Below are 21,955 nucleotides of genomic sequence, written 5' to 3'. Positions count from 1 at the left end.
CTCATTTTATTAAATTTTTAGGGGTAAGAGAAGCAATGAAAAAAAGGGCAAATTGGCCATTTTGACCCTTTTTTCTGGAAAAATATTTTTATATTTTTATAGTACCGGCGTTTTCAGTCACGGTGAAATCCAAATATTTTTTTTTTATTCTGATTTTTTACATCCATTTATTGCTCAGAATTGCTCATTTCTTATATTGTCCTGCCGGCCAAAATAAGAGTTGCAGCTTAAATACCCTTGGTCACTTCAGCAAGACCTAGGTCATTAAATTCAATTATCGGCATCCTCATTGGCCGCAGAGCGAGCTTCCGGGTTTTTGACCATTAAGATGCCGTGATCTCACTTGATCACGGCATCTAAAGGCTTTAATGACCGCGATCGGCATTATTAGCCGTGGCTCTCTGCTGTTTTAAACAGCGGAGACCCGCCAGCCATGATGCCCACGACACGTACGAGCGGGCCCCATGTTTGCCCATCGCTTCAGCACCATTCATGTACGGTGCTGGAAGCAAAGGGATAAAAATCTGGACCCACTAGAAGAGGAATGGAGTAATCTGACTTTGTTGGCACAAGCTTTAAACGGGTTTTCTGAGATTATTATGGTCTTTAACAGATATGCTCATGTAGTTGCTTACCTTTTGTACATCTACCCCATGTTTTATTTATTTTTTTCTAATTTGGACCCTCCTGACCCATTTTCACTATGTAAACAAATCCCTCTGGTATGTTTCCATCCTGTATGTAGCACTTCCTGTTGCTGTATCCAACCATACCCATGATGCACTTCTCCCTCTTCTGCCACAACCAGGTAATTTATAGCCCCTCCCACCCAGCTAGTTACATAGACACTCCCCTATCACTGCCCCTGTATGGACATAACATCACAGGAAATAAGAAAAAGCTGCATGGACATGGTCATGTGACCACAGCCCAGAACAGGAGATAGGAGCAATAAAGGTAAAATAAATACATTACAAAATTACAGCAAACATAATGTTTCTTCTTACAGTTTTCTTCAAGCAACCCTTCTTCTATGCAGCGGCATAATCTACCTTGCAGGAAGCGAACTCTATGTGCCTCTAATGGTGTTTTCATTGGTGATTGGCTGGGTGGATATTTTATTTTACACCCGTGGCTTCCAGCAGACTGGAATATACAGTGTGATGATTCAAAAGGTGAGATTGTCCTGTATGTTCTTTAATGTCATATATAATAATTTAATTATCATCTAGGGGGTCATTTATTAAGCTGAAATACGCCTATATCTGCGACTTCTAAAAAAAAGTGGGCATGGCGTGGGTGGGGAAGGGGATGGGTCAGCAGGTCTATCTTATTTACCATTTTCCACGCCTGTTTCAGGCGTAGAAAATGGTCTAAATGTAAGACAGCTCGGAAACTGCGACTCTTCATAACTTCGGCGGAGCCACCGCCAGCTTAGGGGTTTATTAAGACCAGAAATTAAATGTGTCCCCTAGTGTTTACTATGAGCCAATATATTTTTAATCTCAACAGTAGAGAGATGGTACTTTACTCAGATCATGCACATACTGTATGCCTATATTAAATGACTGTCTGACAATGACTATGTCTGTCTACACGCCTTAATTGGGCATATGGACATCATAGAGGAGATTTTCCCACTCCAACCACCCCCCTGAACCATGCATTACATAGACAGTGATTCCCCTGGGTGGCCAAAATGCTGCATTTTCTATTTAGTGGCTTCTCCAGAAGAAATGTAAGCCTAGGCACGTTTTCCCTGGGGAATAACAGCTGATCCTACAGCCAATTTACCATACAGTGCCTTGAAAAAGTATTTACAGTGCCTTGCAAAAGTATTGACTCTTTTCGTATTTTGTTACATTATAGCCTTAAGTTCAATGTTTTGTTAATCTGAATTTTATGTGATGGATCAGAACACAATAGTCTAAGTTGGTGAACTGAAATGAGAAAAATATATAAATAAATCTATTATAGAAATAGAAAACAGAAAATTGGCATGTGCGTATGTATTCACCCCCTTTTGTTAGGAAGCCCATAAAAAGCTCTGGTGCAACCAATTACCTTCAGAAGTCACATAACTAATGAAATGATGTCCACCTGTGTGCAATCTAAGTGTCACATGATCTGTCATTACATATACACACCTTTTTTGAAAGGCCCCAGGGGCTGCAACACCTAAGCAAGAGGCATCACTAACCAAACACTGCCATGAAGACCAAGGAACTCTCCAAACAAGTAAGGGACAATGTTGTTCAGAAGTACAAGTCAGGGTTAGGTTATAAAAAAATCTTAAAATCTTTGATGATCTCCAGGAGCACCATCAAATCATAATCTATCATAACCAAATAGAAAGAACATGGCTCAATACCAAACCTGCCAAGAGACGGCCGCCCACCAAAACCCATGGACTGGGCAAGGAGGGCATTAATCAGAGAGGCAGCACAGAGACCTAAAGTAACCCTGGAGGAGCTGCAGAGTTCCACAGCAGAGATTAGAGTATCTGTACATAGGACGACAATAAGCCATACGCTTCATAGAGTTGGGCTTTATGGCAAAGTGGCCAGAAGAAAGCCATTACTTTCAGCTAAAAGGCATGCGAAAAGGCATGTGGGAGACTCCCAAAATGTATGGAGGAAGGTGCTCTGGTCTGATGAGACTAAAATTGAACTTTTCTGCCATCAAAGAAAATGCTATGTCTGGCGCAAACCCAACATATCATATCACCGGAAGAACACCAACCCCTCAGTAAAACATGGTGGTGGCAGCATCATGCTGTGGGGATGATTCAGCAGCCGGGACTGGGAAACTGGTCAGAGTTGAGGGAAAGATGGATGGTGCTAAATACAGGGATATTCTTGAGCAAATTCTGTACTACTCTGTGTGTGATTTGAGGCTAGGAAGGAGGTTCACCTTCCAGCAGGACAATGACCCCAAACACACTGCTAAAGCAACACTTGAGTGGTTTAAGTGGAAACATGTAAATGTGTTGGAATGGCCTAGTTAAAGCCCAGATCTCAATCCAATAGAAAATCTGTGGTCAGTAAAGATTGCTGGTCACAAGCGCAAACCATCCAACTTGAAGGAGCTGGAGCAGTTTTGCAAGGAGGCATGGGCAAAAACCCCAGTGGTAAGATGTGGCAGGTTCATAGAGACTTATCCAAAGCGACTTGGAGCTGTGATTGCTGCAAAAGGTGGCTCTACAAGGTATTGACTTTAGGGGGTGATTAGTTATGCACATTGACTTTTTCTGTTATTTTGTCCTATTTTTTGTTTGCTTCACAATAAAAAAAAAATCTTCAAAGTTGTGGGCATGTTCTGTAAATTAAATTATTCAAATCCTCAAACAATCCATGTTAATTCCAGGTTGTGAGGCAACAAAATACGAAAAAAGTCAAGGGGGAGTGAATACTTTTTTAAGGCACTGTATAACCCTTGAACTTTTCCACATGTTTTCATGTTACACTCACAAACTTAAATGTATATTATTGAGATTTTACATGATATACCAACACAAAGTAGCAAGTATGAGTAAAGTGAAAAGAAAATGATACATGGTTTTCAAAAATTTTCATTAATATAAATCTGAAAGGCGTGGCGTGCATTTGTATTCAGCCCGGCTACTCTGATGCCCCTAAATAAAATCCAGTGTGACCAACTGCCTTCAGAAGTCACCTAATTAGTAAATAGAGTCCACCGGTGTGTAATTTATTCTCAAAATAACTACAGCTGTTCTGCGAAGGCCTCAGAGGTTTTTTAGTGAACATTAGTGATCAAACAGCATCATGAAAACCAAGGAACACAACAGACAGGTCATGGATAAAGTTATGAGGATGTGTAAAGCAGGGTTAGGTTATAAAAAAAATATCCCAAGCTCTGAACATCTCACAGAGCATTGTTCAATCCATCATCTGAAAATGGAAGGAGTATGGCACAACTGCAAACCTACCAAGACATGGCCGTCCACCTAAACATAGCCTAGGCAAGGAGAACACTAATTAGAGAAGCAGCCAAGAGGCCCATGGTCACTGAAGGACTGGCAGAGATCCACAGCTCATGTGGGAATATCTGTCCACAGGACAACTATTAGCTGTGTACTCCACAAATCAGACCTTTATGGAGGAGTGGCGAAAAGAAAGACCTTTTTGAAAGCAAGCCATAAGAAGTGCCGTTTGCAGTTTGCCACAACCCATGTAGGGGACACAGCAAACATGTGGAAAAAGGTGCTCTGGTCAGATGAGACCAAAGATTAACTTTTTGGCCTAAATGCAAAATGCTGTGTGTGGTGGAAAACTAACTGGGCATCACTCTGAACACACCATCCGCACCGTGAAACGTGGTGGTGGCAGCATTATGCTGTGGGGATGCTTTTCTTGAGCAGGGACAATGAAGCTCATCAGAGTTGATGGAAAGATGGATGGAGCTAAATAAACGGCAGTCCCTGAGGAAAACCTAGTAGAGGCTGTAAAACACTTGAGACTGGGGCAGATGTTCACCTTCCAGCAGGACAACGACCCTAAACATACAGCCAGAGCGACAATGGATTGGTTTAGATCAAAGCATATTCATGTGTTAGAATGGTCCAGTCAAAGTCCAGACCTAAATTCCATTGAGAATCTGTGGCAAGACCTGAAAACTGCAATTCACAGATGCTTGTTGGTGTAAGGTGAAACAATGTGGAAAAGTTAAAGGTGCATGAATACTTTTTCAAGGCACTGTTTATTTCTGTATAAATGCACTTTCTATAAGTGCAAATAATAAGGGAATATTCCAGTTAATGCTTTCTTGATGACACCAAATGTCAGGACGTGATATAATATGGTTGCATGTCAAATTGAGACTTCACCAAGCTAGCCCTTCTTTGTCATATGAGAAAGGCCGCTACCTATTCGGAGGACAGAATAGGACCTTAAAGGGATTGTTCACCGTTATGATGTTTTTTACAGACCCCACAGAGTGGCTGGACCTGCGATAGTGATCATACTTAGGCCTCATGCACACGACCGTTGTGTTCCGTTCCGCAAAATGGGGTTCCGTTGTTCCGTTATCCGTTTCCGTTTTTGTTTCCGTGTGTCTTCCTTTATTTTTGGAGGATCACCAGACATGAAGGAAAGTAAAAAAAAAGTCTAAGTCAAGTTTGCCATGCAAATGATAGCAAAAAAATGGCCGCGGACGCGGATGACAATCTTGTGTGCCTCCGTGTTTTTTCACGGACCCATTGACTTGAATGGGTCCGAGGACCGTTTTCCGGGAAAAAAATAGGACAGGTTATATCTTTTTGACGGACTGGAACCACTGATCACGGACGTGGATGACAAACGGTGCATTAGCCGAGTTTTCAACGGACCTATTGAAAGTCAATGGGTCCGCAGAAAATCATGAAAAACGGACAACGGAATGAAACAGCGGTCGTGTGCATGAGGCCTTTCTCTGCATGTCCAGGGTCTTCCTGTATCAACAACTGGTTTGACACATGGCACATGACCCCTGCAACCAATCACTGTCTGGAGTGGTCACATGTCACCAGTGCGGTATGTCACTGAGTAACGTGCCACACGGATGACATGTTCCTGCTGCAGCCAATGACTGGCTGCAGTGATCTCATGCTCTGTGTTAAACTGGATGTTGATATGGGGAGACCCATGACCTGCAGAGCTGGTGGGGCTGCAAAAGAGCAGGAACCAGCAGCAGGGATCAGGTAAGTATGATCACCACCACAGGTCTGGCCATGCTGTGGGGTCTGTAAAGGTGAACATCATAAAGGTGAACAACCCCTTAAAGGCCTTATAGTGGAATAATAGCTGTTATACAGTATGTAGAGACATGAATGTAATGTAGTTTGTTGGGTTAATATTTTAGTAGTATGGGTTGTATTAAAATATATTTGAAGGTCTTATTGTTTTATGTTATCGGTGTATATAGAATTAGACTGTGTTCACGTTTGCGTTTGAGGCTACATAATAAAACTCAACGCACCATATTAAAGTCAAGTGACCCTTGTGTATATCATGTTGACAGATCAACCACTGCCAACACAGATATAGTCGGATCACCCAAAAATGGCACACATAATCCCTATCTATTGTGATTAGTGTGATTTAGCATTGTGTGGCTAGTCTTAAAGGACATCTATCAGCAGATTTGTCCCTATGACACTGGCTGACCTGTTACATGTGCGCTTGGCAGCTAAAGACATCTGTGTTGGTCCCATGTTCATATGTGCCCGCATTGCTGAGAATTTTTTTGTAATATATGCAAATGAGCCTCTAGGAGCAACGGGGGCGTTGTTGTTACACCTAGAAGCTCTGTGCTCTCTCTGCAACTGCCGCTCTCTCTGCTCTTTAACCACTTCAACCCCCCTAGCTGAAACACCCTTAATGACCAGGCCACTTTTTACACTTCTGCACTACACTACTTTCACCGTTTATTGCTCGGTCATGCAACTTACCACCCAAATGAATTTTACCTCCTTTTCTTCTCACTAATAGAGCCTTTCATTTGGTGGTATTTCATTGCTGCTGACATTTTTACTTTTTTTGTTATTAATCGAAATTTAACGATTTTTTGGCAAAAAAATGAAATTTTTTACTTTTAGTTGTAAAATTTAGCAAAAAAACCCGACATCCATATATAAATTTTTCGCTAAATTTATTGTTCTACATGTCTTTGATAAAAAAAAATGTTTGGGTAAAAAAAAAAAATTGTTTGGGTAAAAGTTATAGCGTTTACAAACTATGGTACAAAAATGTGAATTTCCACTTTTTGAAGCAGCTCTGACTTTCTGAGCACCTGTCATGTTTCCTGAGGTTCTACAATGCCCAGACAGTAGAAAACCCCCACAAATGACCCCATTTCGGAAAGTAGACACCCTAAGGTGCTGATGGGCATAGTGAGTTCATAGAACTTTTTATTTTTTGTCACAAGTTAGAGGAAAATTATGATTTTTTTTTTTTCTTACAAAGTCTCATATTCCACTAACTTGTGCCAAAAAATAAAAACTTCCATGAACTCACTATGCCCATCATGAAATACCTTGGGGTGTCTTCTTTCCAAAATGGGGTCACTTGTGGGGTAGTTATACTGCCCTGGCATTTTAGGGGCCCAAATGTGTGGGAAGTAGTTTGAAATCAAAATCTGTAAAAAATGGCCTGTGAAATCCGAAAGGTGCTCTTTGGAATGTAAGCCCATTTGCCCACCTAGGCGGCAAAAAAGTGTCACACATGTGGTATCACCGTACTCAGGAGAAGTTGGGGAATGTGTTTTGGGGTGTCAGTTTACATATACCCATGCTGGGTGAGAGAAATATCTCGGCAAAAGACAACTTTTCCCATTTTTTTATACAAAGTTGGCACTTGACCAAGATATTTCTCTCACGCAGCATGGGTATATGTAAAATGACACCCCAAAACACATTCCCCAACTTCTCCTGAGTACGTCGATACCACATGTATGACACTTTTTTGCCGCCTAGGTGGGCAAAGGGGCGCACATTCCAAAGAGCACCTTTCGGATTTCACAGGCCATTTTTTACACATTTTGATTGCAAACTACTTCACACGCATTTGGGCCCCTAAAATGCCAGGGCAGTATAACTACCCCACAAGTGACCCCATTTTGGAAAGAAGACACCCCAAGGTATTCCGTGAGGGGCATGGCGAGTTCCTCAGAATTTTTTTTTTTTTGTCGCAAGTTAGTGGAATATGAGACTTTGTAATAAAAAAAATTAAAAAAATCATCATTTTCCGCTAACTTGTGACAAAAAATAAAAAATTCTAGGAACTCGCCATGCCCCTCACGGAATACCTTGGGGTGTCTTCTTTCCAAAATGGGGTCACTTGTGGGGTAGTTATACTGCCCTGGCATTTTAGGGGCCCAAATGTGTAGGAAGTAGTTTGAAATCAAAATCTGTAAAAAATGCCCTGTGAAATCCGAAAGTTGCTCTTTGGAATGTGGGCCCCTTTGCCCACCTAGGCGGCAAAAAAGTGTCACACATGTGGTATCGCTGTACTCAGGAGAAGTTGGGGAATGTGTTTTGGGGTGTCATTTTACATATACCCATGCTGGGTGAGAGAAATATCTCGGCAAAAGACAACTTTTCCCATTTTTTTATACAAAGTTGGCACTTGACCAAGATATTTCTCTCACCCAGCATGGGTATATGTAAAATGACACCCCAAAACACATTCCCCAACTTCTCCTGAGTACGGCGATACCACATGTGTGACACTTTTTTGCAGCCTAGATGCGCAAAGGTGCCCAAATTCCTTTTAGGAGGGCATTTTTAGACATTTGGATCCCAGACTTCTTCTCACGCTTTAGGGCCCCTAAAAAGCCATGGCAGTATAAATACCCCACATGTGACCCCACTTTGGAAAGAAGACACCCCAAGGTATTCAATGAGGGGCCTGGCGAGTTCATAGAAAAAAAAAAATTTGGGGCATAAGTTAGCGGAAATTGATTTATTTATTTTTTTCTCACAAAGTCTCACTTTCCGCTAACTTGGGACAAAAATTTCAATCTTTCATGGACTCAATATGCCCCTCAGCGAATACCTTGGGGTGTCTTCTTTCCAAAATGGGGTCATTTGTGGGGTGTTTGTACTGCCCTGGCATTTGAGGGTCTCCGCAATCATTACATGTATGGCCAGCATTAGGAGTTTCTGCTATTCTCCTTATATTGAGCATACAGGTAATGAGATTTTTTTTTCCGTTCAGCCTCTGGGCTGAAAGAAAAAAATTGACAGCACAGATTTCTTCATTCACATCGATCAATGTGGATGAAAAAATCTCTGCCAAAAAAAAAAAGGAGGGGAAAGGCGTCTGCCAGGACATAGGAGCCCTGCCCAACATCCATACCCACTTAGCTCGTATGCCCTGGCAAACCAGATTTCTCCATTCACATCAATCGATGTGGATAAATAAATCATTGCCGGGATTTTTTTTTAATTATTTTTTTTTATATACAAAGTGTTTGCCAAAGCATATGAACACCGCCACCTCCTCAGCTCATATGCCTCGGCAAACGTATCTTGTACTGCAGAGGAGAAATCTCGTCTTGCAGCGCTGCATACACCGACTTGTGTGTAATCTGACAGCAGCGCAATGCTTCTGTCAGAATGCACATCAGTGCTGCAGCTGGTTGATCGGTTGGTCCACCTGGAAGGTAAAAAAAAATAAACAAAAAGAAAAAACCAGGCCGCAACGCAATAATTTTATTAACTTTATAATAACCTTTGAACAGAACATATAAACTTTATTTAACTTTTTGAACTGAACGTTAACTTTTTTGCTTACTGGTGTTTTTTTTTTTTTGCTTGTTTTTTTTTACCTTTATAGGACAAACCTCTCCTTCCCCATGGGACAATGTGCAAAGCGCAAATCGCCCAAAGATGTGGCGAAGTGCATTATGCACTTTGTCCCAGGTGAAAGGAGAGGTTTGCCAGCAGCTCTGTGTGTGAATGGGCCCTAATAGCCCTGTGTGCCTGTCCTGGTTAGATGTGATCCCTATGCTAGGTGTACCTGTGTGTGGTACTTCCGGAAACACTCCCCTAAGCATAGGGCAGGGTGGTCAGGGCAGTCAGGACAGAAATAGCGGGTGTCACGCCTTATTCCACTCCTGCTACAGACACGACATCTTTTTCGGGGTGACGGTTGGGTTGAGGTACCAGCAACGACATTGGGGAAATGTCGCTGGTGTAGACGGCTAACTACACTGGTGGTTGGGGTCACGGAACCTCCTGGATACAGGAGGTTCTCGATGATCTCTTCCTGAAATTTGAGGAAGGATTGTGTTCTCCCAGCCTTACTGTAGAGAACAAAACTATTATACAGAGCCAATTGAATTAAATATACAGACACCTTCTTATACCAGCGTCTGGTGCGTCTGAAAACTAAATACGGAGACAACATCTGGTCATTGAAGTCCACCCCTCCCATGTGAAGGTTATAGTCGTGGACTGAGAGGGGCTTTTCAATGACACGGGTTGCTCGCTCAATTTGGATTGTCGTGTCTGCGTGAATGGAGGAGAGCATGTAAACGTCACGCTTGTCTCTCCATTTCACCGCGAGCAGTTCTTGGTTACACAAGGCAGCCCTCTCCCCCCTTGCAAGACGGGTGGTAACGAGCCGTTGGGGGAAGCCTGCGCGACTAGTTCGCGCGGTGCCACAGCAGCCAATCTGTTCTAGAAACAAATGCCTGAAGAGGGCCACACTTGTGTAGAAATTGTCCACATAAAGATGGTACCCCTTGCCAAATAAGGGTGACACCAAGTCCGTCCCAGACTGTCTTCCCACTGCTCCCCAGGTAGTCAGGGCAACCGACCGGCTCCTGGGTCTAATCTTTTCCCTCATAGGCACGAAATTTGTGGGTATAGCCTGTGGCCCTTTCACAGAGCTTATACAATTTGACCCCATACCGGGCGCGCTTGCTTGGGATGTATTGTTTGAAGCCAAATTTCTGGTTGAAGTGGTCTATGAGGGGCCGAATTTTGTGAAGCCGGTCAAAAGCTGGGTGGCCTCTGGGACGGGAGGTGGTGTTGTCGCTAAAGTGCAGGAAACGCAGGATGGTCTCAAATCGTGTCCTGGACATAGCAGCAGAGAACATGGGCATGTGATGAATTGGGTTTGTGGACCAATATGACCGCAATTAATGCTTTTTAGTTAGACCCATGTTGAGGAGAAGGCCCAGAAAAATTTAAATTTCGGGAAACTTGGACTGGTTTCCACCGGAAAGGCTGGGCATAAAAGCTTCCCGGGTTGGCGGTTATAAATTGTGTGGCATACCGATTTGTTTCTGCCACAACTAAGTCCAAGAGCTCCGCAGTCAAGAACAGCTCAAAAAATCCCAGGGCCGAACCGATCGGAGCTGTCTCAACCCGAACTCCAGACTGGGCGGTGAAAGGGGGAACTACAGGTGCGGCTGAAGTTGGGGACTGCCAATCAGGGTTTGCCAGCACCTCAGGGATTCTAGGGGCTCTACGGGCCTGTCTGTGCGGTGACTGCAACGGGGTAACTACTGCACGTGCCACCGTACCAGCTTCAACTGCCCTTCTGGTGCTCGCCACTTCACCATGTTGTACGGCAGTGCTGGTACTAGGTCCAGGATGGGCTGCGCTGCTGGTGTATGCCTCACCACGTAATCCGACAGCGCCAGCCCCACTCTGCTGCCCTTGAAGCGGATCCTGCGCAACCTGTGGTCTAGCGTCACGGGGTCGGGTACACCTGGTGCTATCAGGGACCTCAACCTCCTCGTCCGAACTTTGAGTCAAACTGCCACTGCTTTCTACAGGTTCATATTCTGACCCGCTAGATTCATCAGATGAGGGTTCCCATTCCTCATCCGACTGGGTCAGAAGCCTGTAGGCCTCTTCAGAAGAATACCCCCTGTTTGACATTTGGGCAACTAAATTTAGGGGTATTCCCTGAGACTACCCAAGAAAATATAGCAAGCCTGTCTTACAAATGGGAGGCTAGCGAAGTACCGGATGCCGCTGCGGTTGATAAAAAATATCAAAACAGATTTTTTTATCGCCGCAGCGCTTGTGAAGTGAATGTGCAGTGATCAAAAAATAATAATTTTTTGTCACTGCGGAGGGGCGGGCGTGGGTGAACGCACGTGTGGGCGACCGATCAGGCCTGATCGGGCAAACACTGCGTTTTGGGTGGAGGGCGAACTAAGGTGACACTAATACTATTATAGATCTGACTGTGATTCAGTTTTGATCACTTACAGATACTATAAAAGTACAAATGCTGATTAGCGATACGCTAATCAGCGAATCAGTGACTGCGGTGCGGTGGGCTGGGCGCTAAATGATCGCTAAACTACCTAACCAAGGGACCTAAACTATACTGAAACCTAACGGTCAATACCAGTGAAAAAAAAAAGTGACAGTTTGCACTGATCACTTTTTTCCCTTTCACTAGTGATTGACAGGGGCAACAAGGGGTGATCAAGGGGTTAATTGGGGTGCAGGGGGGTGATCTGGGGCTATGTGTGGTGTTTGGTGCTACTCACTGTGAAGTCTGCTCCTCTGCTGGAACCAACCGACCAAAAGGACCAGCAGAGGAGCAGGGAAGCCATTTAACACATCATATTTACTAATATGATGTGTTAGATGGCTTGTTACTTGTCATTTTAAAAATCGCCAGCCTGCCAGCCACGATCATTGGCTGGCAGGCTGGTGACGAAATTGTTCTCGTTCATTTGCCGGCCCGCGATGCGCATGCGCGGGCCGGCTCAGTCCGAAATCTCGCGTCTCGCGAGATGACGCACGGATGTGTCCAGGAGGAATGAATCGACCTCCTCCCGGACGCATCCGTGCGTTACATGGTCGGGAGGCGGTTAATTGATGGGGCATGGCAGTGTAAACATCATCACACCCTGTCAATCAAAGTGTAGAGGACACGGCAGATGCAGAGAACAGAGCCTCTAGGTGTAATGGTTGCCCCTAGAGGTCCATTTGCATATGGTAAAACCTCATTTTTCTCAGTAATGCGGGCACATATGAACATGGGACCAACACAGATGCCTTCAGCTGCCAAGTGTACATGTAACGGGTCAGCCAGTGTCATAGGTACAAATCTGCTGACAGATGCCTTTATCCTTCCCACCACCTCAACAAGGACCTATACATTGGTCCATTACAGTTAATGTAATGTTTTTGCCACATTATATTAGCATATCGATTAGAAATTGTCTTTACAATTCTGTAAAGGTTTGTGTACTTAGTCGTTTGACATAGTTTTAGATTCTTATAGTAAACTAAACACTCTAGGGGGCTATGTAAAAACGGATTGGGTCCAGGAAACCTCTTTAACCACTTCAGCCCCGCTAGCTGAAACCCCCTTCATGACCAGAGCACTTTTTACACTTCGGCACTACACTCCTTTCACCGTTTATCGCTCGGTCATGCAACTTACCACCCAAATGAATTTTACCTCCTTTTCTTCTCACTAATAGAGCTTTCATTTGGTGGTATTTTATTGCTGCTGACATTTTAACTTTTTTTGTTATTAATCAAAATGTAACGATTTTTTTGCAAATAAATGACATTTTTCACTTTCAGCTGTAAAATTTTGCAAAAAAAACGACATCCATATATAAATTTTTCGCCAAATTTATTGTTCTACATGTCTTTGATAAAAAAAAAATGTTTGGGCAAAAAAAATAAATGGTTTGGGTAAAAGTTATAGCGTTTACACACTATGGTACAAAAATGTGAATTTCCGCTTTTTGAAGCAGCTCTGACTTTCTGAGCACCTGTCATGATTCCTGAGGTTCTACAATGCCCAAACAGTAGAAAAACCCCACAAATGACCCCATTTCGGAAAGTAGACACCCTAAGGTATTCGCTGATGGGCATAGTGAGTTCATAGAACTTTTTATTTTTTGTCACAAGTTAGCGGAAAATGATGATTTTTTATTTATTTTTTTTTCTTACAAAGTCTCATATTCCACTAACTTGCGACAAAAAATAAAAAATTCTAGGAACTCACCATGCCCCTCACAGAATACCCTGGGGTGTCTTCTTTCCAAAATGGGGTCACTTGTGGCGTAGTTATACTGCCCTGGCAATTTAGGGGCCCAAATGTGTGAGAAGAACTTTGCAATCAAAATGTGTAAAAAATGACCGGTGAAATCCGAAAGGTGCACTTTGGAATATGTGCCCCTTTGCCCACCTTGGCAGCAAAAAAGTGTCACACATCTGGTATCGCCGTACTCAGGAGAAGTTGGGGAATGTGTTTTGGGGTGTCATTTTACATATAACCATGCTGGGTGAGAGAAATATCTTGGCAAAAGACAACTTTTCCCATTTTTTTTATACAAAGTTGGCATTTGACCAAGATATTTCTCTCACCCAGCATGGGTATATGTAAAATGACACCCCAAAACACATTCCCCAACTTCTCCTGAGTACGGCGATACCAGATGTGTCACACTTTTTTGCTGCCAAGGTGGGCAAAGGGGCACATATTCCAAAGTGCACCTTTCGGATTTTGCAGGCCATTTTTTACACATTTTGATTGCAAGGTACTTCTCACACATTTGGGCCCCTAAATTGCCAGGGCAGTATAACTATGCCACAAGTGACCCCATTTTGGAAAGAAGACACCCCAAGGTATTCCATGAGGGGCATGGCGAGTTCCTAGAATTTTTAATTTTTTGTCACAAGTTAGCGGAAAATGATGATTTTTTATTTTTTTTTTCCTTACAAAGTCTCATATTCCACTAACTTGCGAAAAAAAAATTAAAAATTCTAGGAACTCGCCATGCCCCTCATGGAATACCTTGGGGTGTCTTCTTTCCAAAATGGGGTCACTTGTGGCGTAGTTATACTGCATAGTATATGCAGATGTTTTGCTCTGGGGTATACAAATCTGCAAATTTCAGGTTGAAATGGTCTATGAGGGGCCGAATTTTGTGGAGCCGGTCAAAAGCAGGGTGGCCTCTGGGACGGGAGGTGCTGTTATCACTAAAGTGCAGGAAACGCAGGATGACCTCAAATCGTGTCCTGGACATAGCAGCAGAGAACATGGGCATGTGATGAATCGGGTTCGTGGACCAATATGACCGCAATTCATGCTTTTTTGTCAGGCCCATGTTGAGGAGGAGGCCCAGAAAAGTTTTAATTTCGGAAACTTGGACTGGTTTCCACCGGAAAGGCTGGGCATAATAGCTTCCCGGGTTAGCGGTTATAAATTGTGTGGCATACCGGTTTGTCTCTGCCACAACTAAGTCTAAGAGCTCCGCAGTCAAGAACAGCTCAAAAAATCCCAGGGCCGAACCGATCGGAGCTGTCTCAACCCGAACTCCAGACTGGGCGGTGAAAGGGAAAACTACAGGTGCGGCTGAAGTTGGGGACTGCCAATCAGGGTTTGCCAGCACCTCTGGGATTCTAGGGGCTTTACGGGCACGTCTTTGCGGTGGCTGCGACGGGGTCACTACTGCACGTGCCACCGTACCAGCTTCAACTGCCCTTCTGGTGCTCGCCACTTCACCAGGTTGTACGGCAGTGCTGGTACTAGGTCCAGGGAGGGCTGGGCTGCTGGTGTATGCCTCACCACGTAATCCGACAGCACCAGCCCCACTCTGCTGCTCTTGAAGCGGATCCTGCGCAACCTGCGGTCTAGCGACACGGGGCCGGGTACGCCTGGTGCTATCAGGGACCTCAGCCTCCTCATCTGAACTTTGGGTCAGAGAGCCACTGCTTTCTACAGGTTCGTATTCTGACCCGCTGGATTCATCAGATGAGGGTTCCCACTCCTCATCCGACTGGGTCAGAAGCCTGTAGGCCTCTTCAGAAGAATACCCCCTGTTAGACATGTGGGCAACTAAATTTAGGGGTATTCCCTGAGACTACCCAAGAAAAAAAAGCAAGCCTGTCTTACAAAGGGGATCCTAGCGAAGTACCGGAGGCCGCTGCGGTTGATAAAAAATATCAAAACAGATTTTTTTATCGCCGCAGTGCGTGTAAAGTGAATGTGCAGCGATCAAAAAAAAAATTTTTTTTTGTCACTGCGGTGGGGCGGGTGTGGGCGAACGCACGTGTGGGCGAGCGATCAGGCCTGATCGGGCAAACACTGCGTTTTGGGTGGAGGGAGAACTAAAGTGACACTAGTACTATTATAGATCTGACCGTGATCAGTTTTGATCACTTCCAGATACTATAAAAGTACAAATGCTGATTAGCGATACGCTAATCAGCGAATAACGGACTGCGGTGCGGTGGGCTGGGCGCTAACCGATCCCTAAACTACCTAACCAAGGGGCCTAAACTATACTGAAACCTAACGGTCAATACCAGTGAAAAAAAAAAGTGACAGTTTGCACTGATCACTTTTTTCTTTTCACTTGTGATTGACAGGGGCGATCAAAGGGGTGATCAAAGGGTTAATTGGGGTTCAGGGGGGTGATCTGGGGCTAAAGTGTAGTGTTTGGTGTACTCACTGTGAAGCCTGCTCCTCTGCTGGATCCAACCGACGAAAAGAACCAGCAGAGGAGCAGGCAGCCATATAACAGATCATATTTACAAATATGATCTGTTATCTGGCTTCTGATTGGATTTTTTAAAAATCAGCAACCTGCCAGCCAATGATCGCGGCTGGCAGGTTGCTGACGAAATACTCCTGTACGAAATGCCGGCGCGAACTGCGCATGCGCGGGCGCATATTCGCGTCATCTCGCGTCTCGCGAGATGACGCGTATATGCGTGACTCTGCGCAGCGCTGCCACCTCCGGACCGCACATCTGCGTTAGGCGGTCCGGAGGTGGTTAAAGTGGTTATCCCATGGCTAATGTAAAAAATCTAAGCTAGAACCAGCTCTGTACCTCATATGGATCCAGAGATCTCCCCATTCATTGCTCTGCTAGATTTATATCAAGCTGACAGCTCAAGGGGAGTGTCCTTTCTGCTTCAGCCAAATGGAGTGTGTCCATGCTCTCCCTATCACAGCTCAGGAGGCGTGCCTCAGCTCTCCCTATCACAGCTCAGGGGGCGTGTCTCAGCTCTCCCTATCACAGCTCAGGGGGCGTGTCTCAGCTCTCCCTATCACAGTTCAGGAGACAGTTGAAAGATGAAACAGAGCATGTGCGGCCTTCTCAGTGAGCAGGACAAATGAAGAAGAAAGAAGCAAACAGCAGGTGGCGCTATACAGATTGATTTTATTGAATAGTTCAGTGGCTATGCTACATTTTTTATTACATGCAATTACAAAAGTGTCAGGATTTGCGGACCTAGATTCAGGAGGGGAGCATGCAGGGTCACACTGGACCTCCCTTTGTCAGCACTCCTTCCTGAAACGAATCAATCTTAGCTGCCACCACTGGTCATATCAGGCTGACGAGATACCTTTGCATGAAATATCACCTAAATACATGCTACAACCGCTAGCATTCACAGGGGTAATTACTCAATATAGGTAACGCTTCTTCTAAGGTCATAGAATCGTTAGAACACAAGAAGGGTCACAAGAAGTTTTAATATAAAAAAAAGGACAGCACGTACAAACAATGGGGTTATCATAGGAAATATAACATAACATACACAGACATATACATACAGTGCAAAATAACAGTTGGTAAAATAAATGGGATAAAAACAGAACTTAATACTTTACACGTCGGTTGCCTGGGGAAGCAGAAATATCGGTCAGTCCATCAAGCTAGTGACCCCCAAAGAAATGACACTTTTTTTCTCGTCATGCATGTGTTAAAAAGGGTCAGTATCCTCCACCCCATCGCCCCCCTATCTGTGATGTCCGAGGAGGCCAGGGAGTAATGTAATGAACTTTATGAAAATTTTTACAACCACTGGAACCAAGTCGGCCTCAAAATCTTTGTATCGAAATATCTTTTTGGATATTCACTTCAGCAATTTCATATTACGTCCATCCACTCCGTCTGAGTGTCCCTTACACGTGCGGACCATACACGGCGGAGGTAATGGCAGGATAGATGGAGTTATCTAATTGCTTCCTGTTACTGAGCTGAGATTGATTAGGTTTTAATACCATGGAAGCATACACATGGCCTGAGTAAAGGGAGGAGTTGCCTACTCCTAACAATAATTGTATTATCTGGATCCCTCTATCACCACAAAAAGTATTCAGATCCAGGTGTTGGTTTATCGTGGGACAACCCCTTTAAATGCATGGAGCAGATGAAAAGTTTGGAAAGTCATTTATTCACAAAAATAAGTTGGGTGCTAATTTCCAGGAGATTTAGCTATACATTCTCATTAATGCTTGGAAAACCATTAGAGAACCGCTATTAATATGCAATATCTTTTTTCCAGACGATTCTGCGTGACATGCTTCGCTTCCTGCTTGTCTACATAGTTTTCCTCTTTGGTTTTGCAGCAGGTAATTATATTAGTGGGTGGCAGTGCGTACACTGTTTGTCACAGATTTGAAACTATCTTTATGCGGAAAAATGTAAAACTCATTGTAGCGATGACTGTCAATATTCAATTAAAAATAAGCTATTTATTATTTTCGTAGGCTGTGCCAAGCTTTTATTTCTTGCATGTCTTTCTCTATCTCAACCAGTAGATGTCACTCTCGCTGTTTGTGGCACGTGTTTGAAATGGGAACAAACGAGGATGCCGTCACTTATACAGTTTTTGGAGTTTGCTCACTTTGCCAATCACATTTGATTTGTTTAACCATCAAAGATAATCAATGCTTTATAGTAATAATATTACCAGTGCACTATAGGAGCCTCCTGTCCCCATCGCGGCCTGCTATTGCTGGATGTTTTGATCTCCGTGACAGGGAGATGTAGCAGTGGCTGTGCGGGGATCAGGAGCAATGTGGGTGCCTGGGAGCAGGGTAAGTATGACCTATACGAGGTGCCCAGGCAATGGGGGGGGGGGGGGAGGGGCGCGGGGTGGAGGTAATTAAAGGAGCTGCTCATTGCTCAGCACCCTCTCAGGACAACATGATAGGGAAGGGATCAGCAACCGGCACTTCAGCTGTTCTGAAACTACAACTCTCAGAATCCTCCTTTCACTTCTATGGGAGTTACAAGAATAGCTGAGTAAGTGTGCATGCTGGTAAGTTGTAGTTTCACAGCAGCTGGAGTGCAGAAGGTTGCTGATCCCTGTGATCTGGCATGAGTCAGTGGGTTTGCCACTGAATATGGGAATAAACAGAGGCAGGAGCCGAATAACCCTAACCCTCATTTTGTTTGGTGTTAGCTACCTAAAACCCTATGTCATTGTAAATTCTGCTTATCTTGGCTCATGCAATAAAGTAGATCTGTCATTCTGCCATGAAACCTAAATCTACTGGCACTTTTCTGCTAGTGTGTAGTGTAGTCTGTTGGTCTGACATGAAGCTATCTTTTATATCGTTTTTTAAATGTTTGGCATCTTCTAATGTGACAGTCCGGTATGTCCTAAGCATTTCAAGTGAAGCTCCATGGTTATAAGGGAAAATAATAGCATTCTGAATACAGAATGCATAGTAAAATAGCGCTGTAGGGGTTAAAAAAAAATAAAAATTTTTAAACTCACCTTAGTCTACTTGCTCGCGGCCCGGCATCTCCTTCTGTCTCCTTTGCTGAACAGGACCTGTGGTGAGCATTAAATACAGGTAAAGGACCTTTGGTGACGTCACTCCGGTCATCACATGATCCATCACCATGGTAAAAGATCATGTGACGTACCATGTGATAACCGGAGTGACGTCACCAAAGGTCCTTTACCTGTAATTAATGCTCACCCCAGGTCCTGTTCAGACAGAAGGAGATGCCGGCTGCGCGAACAAGTGGACCAAAGTGAGTTACTAATTTATTTATTTATTTTAACCCCTCCAGCGCTATTTTACTATGCATTCTGTATTCAGAATGCTATTATTTTCCCTTATAACCACGTTATAAGGGAAAATAATAATGATCGGGTCTCCATCCCGATTGTCTCCTAGTAACCGTGCGTGAAAATCGCACCGCATCCGCACTTGCTTGCGGATGCTTGCGATTTTCACGCAACCCCATTCATTTCTATGGGGCCTGCGTTACGTGAAAAACGCACAAAATAGAGCATGCTGCGATTTTCACGCAACGCATAAGTGATGCGTGAAAATCACCGCTCATCTGAACAGCCCCATAGAAATGAATGGGTCGGTATTCAGTGCGGGTGCAATGCGTTCAACTCACGCATCGCATCCGCGCGGAATACTCGCCCATGTGAAAGGGGCCTAAAGGCTGTCCGTGCCGTTCCGCAAATTGCGGAACGCGCATGGACGCCATCCGTGTTTTGCAAATTGCGGATCCACAACACACCCGCCCGACACCCCTATAGAAATGCCTATTCTTGTCTGCAGCTGCGGACAAGAATAGGACATGTTCTATCTTTTGCGGAGCTGCGGACCCGTAGATCGGGGCCCGCATCCATTCCGTCCCCATAGAGAATGAATGGGTCCGCACCTGTTCCGCAAAATTGCGGAACGGATGCGGACCCATTTTGTGGACGTGTGAATGATGCCTTAGAAAGAGAGGTAGATCAGTAAAAGGTTTTGCACATGGCACCACCCAACCTAAGGAAAAATATGTTACATTTGGTGTTGCATCTTAATCAAAAAATCATGTAATTAACAATTAATTTTACCCATCACAGCGCTGGTAACACTTATCAATGAAGCACCACAAGAGGTAGCAAACAGCACCGAAGCTGGTGAAAAAGAAGCAGCGAGCTCATATTCTGGTCTTTACATCACTTCCTTGGAGTTATTCAAATTTACCATTGGCATGGGAGATCTGGAGTTTAACGAGAATCTGAAGTTCAAGCACTTCTTCATGTTCCTGCTCATCCTGTATGTGGTCCTCACATACGTTCTCCTCCTTAACATGCTCATCGCCTTAATGAGTGAAACTGTCAACAAAATCTCTAGTGAGAGTAAGAACATTTGGAAACTCCAGGTGGGTTGAATATGTTTTACTACCTGAATGTAGTTGGTGCCTCCAGCATGTAGCTTCCATTACTCAGTCCTCTCAATGAGACTAGAAAGGTATCTTTGTAGACCTTCATTGATGCAACATTTATATATGCCCAATACCCCTTTACATGGGGACCCCTGCAAACAGTTATATTGGATGTATGTGCAGTTATATGTGCATCTATATTTTTAATTTCATCATATACTTTAGGCCCCTTTCATACAAGAGAGTTTTCCGCGCGGTTGCAATGCGTGACGTGAACGCATTGCACCCCCACTGAACCCAGACCCATTCATTTCAATGGGTCTGTGTACATGAGCGTTGTTTTTCACACATCAGTTCTGCGTTGCGTAAAAATCGCAGCATGTTCTATATTCTGCGTTTTTCACGCAGCCCTGGCCCCATAGAAGTGAATAGGGCTGCGTGAAAAACGCATTGCCTCCACAAGAAAGTGCGGGTGTGATGCGTTTTTCACTGATCGTTGCTAAGGGATGTTGCTTGTAAACCTTCAGTTTTTATCACACGCGTGAAAACGCATCAAATCGCTTTGCACGAGCGCAGAAAAAACTGAACAACTGAACGCAATCGCAGACAAAACTGACTGAACTTGCTAGCAGAATGGTGCGAGTTTCACTGAATGCACCCTGAACGCATCCGGAGCCAATCCGTTACGTTCGTGTGAAAGAGGCCTTAGGCTGGGTTCACACGGGCGTGTCCGGATTAGGTCTGGATGCGTCCCGGTATATTGCGGCAAACCCGCGCGATTAGGTACGCAATTGCAGTCAGTTTTGACTGCGATTGCGTTCCGATGTTCAGTTTTTATCGCGCGGGTGCAATGTGTATTGCACGCGCGTGATAAAAAACCGACTGTGGTACCCAGACCCGAACTTCTTCACAGAAGTTCAGGTTTGGGTTCGGTGTTGTGTAGATGTTATTATTTTCCCTTATAACATGGTTATAAGGGAAAATAATGGCATTCTGAATACAGAATGCTTAGTAGGTGATCAATTGAGGGTTAAAAAAAAATAAAAAAATTAACTCACCTCCTCCTCTTGATCGCGTAGTTCCCGGTCTCTTCTTTACTTCTTTAATGATCAACTACCGGCTAAAGGACCTGTGGTGACGTCAGATAACATGCTCCAATCACATGGTCCATCACCACGGTGATGGACCATGCGATTGGACTATGTGATGTGACGTCACCACAGGTCCTTTAGCCGGCAGCTCATGATTAAATAAGTAAGAAGAGATCGGCAACTACGCGATCAAGAGGAGGAGGTGAGTTAATTTTTTTTTTTTTTTAATCCCTCAATCCACATTTTACTTAGCATTCTGTATTAAGAATGCTTTTATTTTCCCTTATAACAATGTTATAAGGGAAAATAATAAAGATCGGGTCCCCATCCCGATTGTCACACAGCAACCATGCGTGAAAATCACACCGCATACGCACTTGCTTACGGATGCTTGTGATTTTCATGCAGCCCCATTCACTCCTATGGGGCCTGCGTTGCGTGAA

At 44.1% G+C, this 21,955-nt stretch overlaps 1 protein-coding gene across 2 annotated transcripts in view; it reads left to right on the top strand.

Moving 5' to 3' along the window:
* The window catches only part of LOC122930385 (transient receptor potential cation channel subfamily V member 1-like), a 109,835-nt gene that overhangs the window by 75,684 nt on the left and 12,196 nt on the right, over window positions 1-21,955 (top strand). For both annotated transcript variants that reach the window (XM_044283745.1, XM_044283744.1), the window contains exons 11-13: window positions 1,010-1,175; window positions 17,795-17,861; window positions 20,117-20,418. In XM_044283745.1, the coding sequence (XP_044139680.1) occupies window positions 1,010-1,175; window positions 17,795-17,861; window positions 20,117-20,418 (535 nt within the window). The remainder of the gene's footprint in view (window positions 1-1,009; window positions 1,176-17,794; window positions 17,862-20,116; window positions 20,419-21,955) is intronic.

This window comes from Bufo gargarizans, chromosome 3, assembly GCF_014858855.1.
Source record: "Bufo gargarizans isolate SCDJY-AF-19 chromosome 3, ASM1485885v1, whole genome shotgun sequence".
In the NCBI taxonomy this organism is placed as follows: Eukaryota; Metazoa; Chordata; class Amphibia; order Anura; family Bufonidae; genus Bufo; species Bufo gargarizans.
This window is presented reverse-complemented; position numbering and strand designations above follow the sequence as displayed.